The sequence below is a fragment of the Arachis ipaensis genome, chromosome B6 (genome assembly GCF_059453495.1).
Source record: "Arachis ipaensis isolate K30076 ecotype BB chromosome B6, ASM5945349v1, whole genome shotgun sequence".
Taxonomy (NCBI): Eukaryota; Viridiplantae; Streptophyta; class Magnoliopsida; order Fabales; family Fabaceae; genus Arachis; species Arachis ipaensis.
The window spans coordinates 62,264,937-62,273,941 of NC_142441.1; the positions used below are offsets into that span (position 1 = coordinate 62,264,937).

Sequence of the window (9,005 nt, forward strand, 5' to 3'; positions counted from 1 at the left end):
GTTGTAACCTGTTTCTGGCATTGAACTCCAACTTGTAACTTGTTTCTGGCGCTGGACGCCAGACTGCAACATGGAACTGGCGTTGAACGCCAGTTTACGTCGTCTATCCTTGAGAAAAGTATGGATTATTATATATTGCTGGAAAGCCCTGGATGTCTACTTTCCAACGCAATTGAGAGCGCGCCATTCGTAGTTCTATAGCTCCAGAAAATCCACTTTGAGTGCAGGAAGGTCAGAATCCAACAACATCAGCAGTCCTTTTTCAGCCTGAATCAGATTTTTGCTCAGCTCCCTCAATTTCAGCCAGAAAATACCCGAAATTACAGAAAAACACACAAACTCATAGTAAAGTCCAGAAATGTGATTTTTAATAAAAAAGCTAATAAAGATATACTAAAAACCAACTAAATCATACTAAAAACTAAGTGAAAACAATGCCAAAAAGCGTATAAATTATTCGCTCATCACTCATTGCAAGTTCTACAACGATGGATGTCAAGTCAAGGGTGCTCTGAGATTGTGGAGGCTAAGAAGGAAAGTTGTTGACTAGATTTTAATTGAGACCTCCCTGAGAGCTGCTGGCGTAATTTGGCTATTGATTCCTCCTTCCTTGGTTAAAGTTCTGAGAATAAGGAATATCATTAGGACGTCTGGAGGAACTTCCCTTGTAATTGACCTCCTCAGGTGAATAATGGTCATAATTACAAGTTTCACCTTAAGTGGTGCTACCACGCATATCACAAGGAACATCTGGACATGCGCTCTGAATTTTAGCAACTGAGCTCTGCAGGTTACTCAATTGTTGAGTGAGAAGACTTATCTGTTAAAATATAAGCTTGTTCTAAGCAAGAAGTGTATATACAGTCTCCACTTCTATAACTCCTTTCCTTACTGGAGTCCTCTCAGATTAGTATAAGTACTTGTTATTGGAAACCATTTCAATAAGCTCATTGTCCTTTTCAGGTGTCTTCTTCATCTGCAAGGAGTTGATGGGTTGGAACCGAAATTCCAACACCTAAAACTCACCGACAAGTGTACCGGGTCGCATCAAGTAATAATAACTCACATGAGTGAGGTCGATCCCACAGGGATTGAAGGATTGAGCAATTTTAGTTTAGTGGTTGATTTAGTCAAGCAAATAAGAGTTGATTTGAGTGATTTGTAATTGACAAAAGCTAAATTGCATGAATTGTAAAGGGAGAAGGGGGAATTGCAGTAAATTAAAGAAAACAGAAACTAAAAGTGCTGAATTTTAAAGAACAAGTAAAGTAAATGGCAGAAACTTAGAGTGCAAGAAATGTAGATTGCAGAAGCTTAGAGTGCAAGAAATGTAAATTGCTTGAATATTAAAGGGCTTAGGGAGCTGGGATTGCAGTATCTAAACAAAGAAGAGTAAATTGCAACAAGTAAAAAAGCAGAAGATAATTTGAATTGAGATAGATCTCAAACAGAAAGGTAAATTTGCTTGTAGAAGCATTTAGCAGGTAAATTAAATGGAAATTCAAGATCTCAGGGGTCAAGAGACTATAAAACTAAGTCTAGATCTCACTACCTTCCTTAATCCAATCTAGAAGACAATTTAAAGAGAATTGAAGATGAAATTCAGTAAAGAAGAACACAAATTTTTGAATTATGCAGTAAATTGAACAAAGAGATCTTAAGAGGAGAGTGAGACAGAATTTCCTCAATTCTTCACACTTAAGACTCAAACAAAGCTTTGCAGAAAAGAAAACAAGAAAACCCAAAGGAGGAGAACTCAATTCTCCTTCCCAAATCAATCCAAAGTTTTTAGAAAAAAGAAAACTCCAAACAGAAGCTAAAATGAAAAAGTTCTCAAATCAAAATTCAAAAAAAGTAAAAAGTAAAAGTCCAAAAGTTATTTCTTCATCTAACTAACACCTATTTATACACTTCCTAATTTGGATCTAAGAATTTGAGTGGACTCTAAAATTTGGTGAAGAAATGAATTAAATTTAATTTTTGATGGATTTTTGGCCCATGGCATGCTCCCAGGGCAAAGCTCGGGTGTTACCAAGAGCCGAGCCTTGGTTCTCTTCCTTCCAAAATATTGCGTGCTGGTGCACGAAATTGTGATCTCCAGGCTCGAACAAATCCTGGTAATGGCTCCAAAGCTTGGTGCTCTGATCTTAATTCATCATTGTCACAACTTCGATACAACTAACCAGCAAGTGCACTGGGTCGTCCAAGTAATACCTTACGTGAGTAAGGGTCGAATCCCACGGAGATTGTTGGTATGAAGCAAGCTATGGTCACCTTGCAAATCTCAGTCAGGCAGATATAAAGTGATAATGGTGTTTTCGAATATTATATAATAAAATAGGGATAGAGATACTTATGTAATTCATTGGTAGGAATTTCAGATAAGCGAATGGAGATGCTTTTCGTCCCTCGGAACCTCTGCTTTCCTGCTATCTTCATCCAATCAGTCTTACTCCTTTCCATGGCTGGCTTTATGTGATACATCACCACTGTCAACGGCTACTTTCGGTCATCTCACGGGAAAATGATCCAATGCCCTGTCACGGCACGGCTAATCGTCTGGAGGCATCACCCTTGTCAATGGCTTCATCTTATCCTCTCAGTGAATAATATGCTCACGCACCCTGTCACGGCACGGCTATTCATCTGTCGGTTCTCGATCATGCTGGAATAGGATTTACTATCCTTTTGCGTCTGTCACTAACGCCCTGCAATCGCGAGTTAGGAGCTCGTCACAGTCATTCAATCATTGAATCCTACTCGGAATACCACAGACAAGGTTTAGACCTTCCGGATTCTCTTGAATGCCGCCATCATTCTAGCTTACGCCACGAAGATTCTGGTTAGGAGATCTAAGAGATACTCATTCTAGCTTATTTCATGTAGAACAGAAGTGTTTGTCAGACACGCGTTCATAAGGGAGAAGGATGATGAGCGTCACACATAATCATCACCTTCATCACGTTCTTGGGTGCGAATGGATATCTTAGAAGCGAAATAAGAAGGATTGAATAGAAAACAGTAGTACTTTGCATTAATCTTTGAGGAACAGCAGAGCTCCACACCTTAATCTATGGAGTGTAGAAACTCTACCGTATGAAAATACATAAGTGAAGGTCCAGGCATGGCCGTGTGGCCAGCCCCCATGGTCTAAGAACAATGCGTTCAAAGATAATCCAAAGATGCCTAATACAATAGTAAGAGGTCCTATTTATAATAAACTAGTCACTAGGGTTTACATGAGTAAGTAATTGATGCATAAATCCACTTCCGGGGCCCACTTGGTGTGTGTTTGGGCTGAGCTTAAGTGTTCCACGTGCAGAGGCCATTTGTGGAGTTGAACGCCAGTTTCTGTGCCAGTTTGGGCGTTCAACTCTGGTTTTGGATCCTTTTCTGGCGCTGGACGCCAGATTTAGGCAGAAGGCTGGCGTTGAACGCCAGTTTACGTCATCAATTCTTGGCCAATGTATGGACTATTATATATTTCGGGAAAGCCCTGGATGTCTACTTTCCAACGCAATTGGAAGCGCACCATTTCGAGTTCTGTAGCTCCAGAAAATCCACTTTGAGTGCAGGGAGGTCAGAATCCAACAGCATCAGCAGTCCTTTTTCAACCTCTGAATCTGATTTTTGCTCAAGTCCCTCAATTTCAGCCAGAAAATACCTGAAATCACAGAAAAACACACAAACTCATAGTAAAGTCCAGAAATGTGAATTTAACATAAAAACTAATGAAAACATCCCTAAAAGTAACTAGATCCTACTAAAAACATACTAAAAACAATGCCAAAAAGCGTATAAATTATCCGCTCATCACGTGCATTTCTCATTATGACAAGGAAATTAAGCTCTTTGCAAGAGCTCTAAGCTCTTGGCAAGAGCTTTGATTGTCCCTTGAGGTCCATGGTTCGATCCTTGTGTGGAGCACTTGCTGGCCATTTTCCTTGGCACAAGAGTAGCGCCCAATGACTCCCTTCCTTGAGGTGCCCGGTTCGATCCTTGGGGAGTACAGGAGCTGCCCATTTTTCATGACACAAGATTAGCGCCTAAAGCTTTGCTTCCTTGAGGTACTTAGTTCGAAACCCATGGAGAGAAAACAAGCCAATTTTGGCTTGTTTTTCTTGTGAGGTAGCATTGCCCCCCTCCCCCTTGGTCTTGGGTTCAAGCCTTGGTGAGTGTATTGTTGAGCTCTTTTACCCTTGATTTTTCCTTGAAGAAGCCCGAAAAAGCTCTTGGAGGAAGCTCGTGGCAAGAGCTTTCCTTTGAGTTTGCCTTGCTTCCTTCTTCCTTGTAGCACTTGATTAAGCTCTTGGCAAGAGCTCTAGGCTCTTGGCAAGAGCTTGGCCTTTGATATTTTTTTTTTGAAGTAAAGCTCTCCACAAGAGCTCTAGGCTCTTGGCAAGATCTTTGTGCTCTTGTTCCTTGAATTGAGCCACGCTTTTCTTCCCTTGGCCCAAGCTTTTCTCATTTTTTTTCTTTTCTTCACCTACAAGTAATCAAAACAACCAATCAAAGTATCACCAAATTCACAAGGTTTAAAATTCATTTAAAAATCAATTAATTCAAGCTTAAACCTCATGATCTTGTGCCAATTAAAGGGTGGTTGATTGATTCAAATAAACTATGCAATTCCACTCCAAATTACTAACTTACATTGCAAGAAAGTGCATAAAAACTAATGAAACAAGTGAAAAATGCTTGCAAAGCTAGCATATGATGACTTGTCATCACAACACCAAACTTAAATCTTGCTTGTCCCCAGGCAAGCATCAAACATAAGAGGGAATGAAATGAAACAGAGAAGTGTGCATATCCTTATTGAGCATATAGTTGAACTTGGTTCATAGGGTTTTTATGCAGACAATGGTGGCTCATTTATTGCTTGCTGTTACATAGGAGATGCTTCCTCAAAGGATCATTAAGTTTGCTGCTATAAGGCTTTACTTTTGCTTGTTCCCTTGCTAACTTTTCCTTCTTTGTTTTGCTCAGAGAGCTTATTGTTCTTTGAAGGCTTGGTGGCAAATGTTGTAGCAGCCTCTGGCTTAAGTTTGCTCAACATTCCTTCACCACAGACACATGGCTCACCCTTTTCTTCCTAGGATCATTGATGCCCAGCATCTCTTTGGATAACTAAGTGTTTTGTAGCTAAGTTGCTCTTTATTGTGGACTTTCAGTTGGCAATCCCAAATCAGTTGATCTAAGTGGCCATGTTTTGAAATACTCCTTAGAACTTACTTGTGCAAGCATATCCTAGCACAAAAACACCACAAGCATGTGTCCTAGGGTCCAAGCTATTGGTGCCTAGCCTTATTATTTGTTTTCTTTGCCATTCTTGGATTTTTCTCTTTCTTTTTCTTTCTGTTTTATTTCATTATCAAGGGATCTTTAATGATACAAGCATTTATAACAGCAAACTAGTTCCTTCTTCAAAGAACATATCATTATGCAGCATTTATTTTATGAGCCATGCATTAAATCAACAAATACCACCACTAACTTTCATTCTAACTTATGTAACATTGGATCTTTACTTCCTAATTCAAACATTTCTCTTTTATTCAAGTATATGGGAAACAAAACAAAATTCAAGCTAAGTGATGGGCAACAAGCATTATGCAGATCAGCATTCTTGACAAACAATTCCACTTGTAAGAATTCCCAATTTAAAGTACTTCTTCAACAACAAGGATTAAGTGTAGACACAACCTTTCGGGTTGCCGCTTTTCATTCTTCCTTCTGTTGTATCCCTTTTGAGTCATAATGCAAATTGTCTTCAAATGTTGGCTAGTTTCCTGCATAATTCTCAAAAGTTGCTTGCTTCTCAAGCCCTTAAGTGAACGGTTAGTATGCATGAATTGAGTGTGTCTTTTGGATTTATTTTGGTGTGGGAACACCAAACTTAATTCCTTGCCACTGCCTCTGATGCAACAAGTTAACCAATTATGAATTCTCTTGGACTTGCTAAAGGTTATGGAGCTAAAAATTAGAAAGCAACTAAATGGTTATATGATTTATCTGATTGCTTGGAGCTAGCATTATGCAGGAAGTGAGAGTGTGCTTTTTTTTTTTAGATAAAATATTGGTGGAACACCAAACTTAGAATCCTTCATTCTCCCTCAAATTGTTTTGGTGTGCAACACCAAACTTAGATCCTTGCAATACAGACAAAACCACTCAACCTTTTTATTGAAATAGCTATGAAAAGAAAACTACCTCAAGTTGGTTGCCTCCCAACAAGCGCTTCTTTATTGTCATTAGCTTGACATCCTTCATTCTTGCTTAGCTTAGGTTCTGAACCTCTTTTTCCTTGTCCCATTGCCCTCCTAAGTAAGGCTTTGCTCTGTGCCCATTTGATGTGAAATGACACTGTGTTACTTCATTTAGCAATTCAAGATTTCCATAAGGAAAAACCTTTGTCACTAAATATGGGCCAGTTCATTTGGACTTGAGCTTGCCAGGGAAAATCTTGAGCCGTGAGTTATACAGGAGTACTTGCTGTCCTGGTTTGAACTCCTTCTTTAAGATCTTCCTGTCATGCCACCTCTTGGCTTTTTCCTTGTATATCTTAGCATTTTCATAGGCTTCTAGGCTAAATTCATCCAACTCATTTAGTTGTAATAACCTTTTCTCCACTACTACCTGAGAATCAAGGTTGAGGAGTTTAGTAGCCCAAAAAGCTTTGGGTTCAAGTTCTACAGGGAGGTGACAAGACTTGCCATACAATAGCTGAAACGGGGACTTTCCAATGGGAGTTTTGAAAGCTGTCCTGTATGCCCAGAGTGCATCTTCTAGCTTCCTAGCCCAGTCTTTTCTTGTGCTTCCCACTGTTTTCTCTAAGATCTTCTTCAACTCCCTGTTTGCTAATTCAGCCTGGCCATTAGTCTGAGCGTGGTATGATGTGGCTACTTTATTAATTACTCCATATTTGTGGAGGAGTTTCTCCATCTGTTTGTTGCAGAAATGACCACCACCATCACTAACAAGACCCTTGGGCACTCCATCACTAATAAGGAATGCTAGTCAAATTTTTAGCTATGAGTATTAATTGCCATGTGCTTGCCACCTCTTATTTGTATTCACTTCCTTTGCTTTGTTATGATAGATAGGTATGCAGAAGAACAATTTAATGAAAGGGACAAGTCAATGAATGGTAAAGATAGCATGAGGACAAAAAGTAGGTCACATGGCTTGGAAGGATGCTTCTTGGGAATAAAAATCTGCACATCTTGGGAAGAGATACTTAGAAGACCAAAAAACTTGCCCAATAGAGAGGCAATTTTTTGTCTTCATTCAACTTTGCATGCACACCCTTCATTCATAACCTTTCCCAAAGAATCCTAACCATCCATTCCTCATTAAAGTTTGCTTTAAATGGCTTCATTTGAGCCATGCCTCTGAACTAAAGTTTTCACACTTCTTGTACTCTAAAAATTTAGATCTTGTGTTCTCTAAAGCCAAAGACCCAACAACCGTTTTTCTTTTGTGCAACAAATCACTCTTATTCACTTTCTTCCACAATATTACCTTGCCTCCAAACCACCTTTCCATCGAGAGTGCATCACACTAGTCATCCCTCTTCATAAACCTTCAACCTCTATTTGGGTAACCATCAAGGAAAGTATGGCATCTTCTTCAAGTTTCAAAAGAATAAGAGGAAAGGAACCTATTACTGAGGAAATTGAAAATGACTATGATCAATGGAAGTTCAGATAACGGTTCCACCAAATGCAACTTAAGTGGATGACAGAAAAAAGAATATATCCAAAGATCCCTTTCTAGCTACCTGATGATGGATGCCCAGAAATAAGAGCCAAGATCAGAAAGAGAAAATGGAAAGAGGTTCAACGATGTCGATCCTCATGCATCCTTCAGAATCATCCGGATGTTGCAAAGCTTCTAAAGCATTTAGCACAATCTCCTCTTCATTGACCCCTCCGAGTTACTTCACCCTTCTGAACATCTATAAGGGCTCTTGCTGTGGCTAAGAAGGGTCTTCCAAGAATAATGGATGCATTCTTATCCTCTTCTATATTCAATATCACAAAGTTAGAAAGGAAGATAAAAGACCCTACTTTCACAAGTAGATTCTCCACCACTCCAAAAGGGTACTTGATAAAGTAGTCAGCAAGTTGGAGACAAATAGGGGTAGGCTTTACTTCATCAATTTGGAGCTTTCTCATTAATGATAGTGGCATAAGGTTGGTGCTTTCTACAAGATCACACAAAGCCTTCTGAATAGGGGTGTTTCCAATGGTACAAGGAATCACAAAACTTTTAGGATCCTGCAGTTTCTTAGGGAGATTCTTCTAGATGATTGCACTACATTCCTTAGTAAGTACCATTGTCTCAACTTCTTTCCAATACCTCTTGTTTCTCAACAACTCCTTCATGAACATGCCATAAAGAGGCATTTGTTCAAGGGCCTTTACAAAGGGGATGTTGATCTCAAGCTTTCGAAAGACTTCCAAAAACATGGAGAATTGCTTGTCTTTTTCTGCTTTTTGAAGTTTCAATGGGTATGGTAATTTGGCCTTATACCCCGGGGCCTTGGGTAGTACAAGATTTATGTCAAGAGTCACTGGAAAGGGATTTTCAGGGTGCCTGGAGAGGGTTTTCTTTGAGTATTCATGGGCGTTCAGCCCCCTCCTTGGTACTCTCTGTCTCTGTAATTTCCTGCTCCGGTGTCTCTTTTTCACCCAGTTTCTCACTCTTCTTAGATTGAGTGGTTAACGGCTTCCTGCTCCTTAATCGAATTTCCTGAGATTCCTCGCTGCACTCACGGGCCATATTGCTAGGTGGGGTTTGTTCAGGTGTTTGCTGGTCTTTTTTGTTTATTTGCATCTCCAGGTTCTTGAATGAGGCTTTGGCTTCCTGTATAAAACTTTGTGAGCTCTTTGGTGCACGAATTGTGAATCACACTTTTCACAATTCGTACCACTAACCAGCAAGTGCACTGGGTCGTCCAAGTAATACCTTACGTGAATAAGGGTCGAATCCCACGGAGA

General features: G+C 39.7%; 1 protein-coding gene across 1 annotated transcript; it reads right to left on the reverse strand.

The window, feature by feature from the left end:
* Window positions 1-7,922: 7,922 nt before the first annotated feature.
* LOC107646897 (uncharacterized) lies at window positions 7,923-8,787 on the reverse strand. Its single transcript, XM_016351039.1, has 3 exons — window positions 8,655-8,787; window positions 8,340-8,494; window positions 7,923-8,231 (listed from the first exon to the last, which is right to left on the reverse strand). Exons 1-3 carry the CDS (start codon window positions 8,785-8,787, stop codon window positions 7,923-7,925), a joined length of 597 nt encoding a protein of 198 aa, XP_016206525.1.
* Between the last annotated feature and the right edge of the window lie 218 nt (window positions 8,788-9,005).

Excerpts from the sequence above, each read along its gene's own strand:
- LOC107646897 (XM_016351039.1), bottom strand. The coding sequence starts at position 8,787 with ATGGCCCGTGAGTGCAGCGAGGAATCTCAGGAAATTCGATTAAGGAGC. Across the intron at positions 8,495-8,654 it reads GGAAATTACAGAGACAGAGA|AAAAAGACAAGCAATTCTCC; the intron begins GTACCAAGGAGG and ends TTCAAAAAGCAG. Across the intron at positions 8,232-8,339 it reads GGAAAGAAGTTGAGACAATG|AAGGCTTTGTGTGATCTTGT; the intron begins GTACTTACTAAG and ends ACCCCTATTCAG.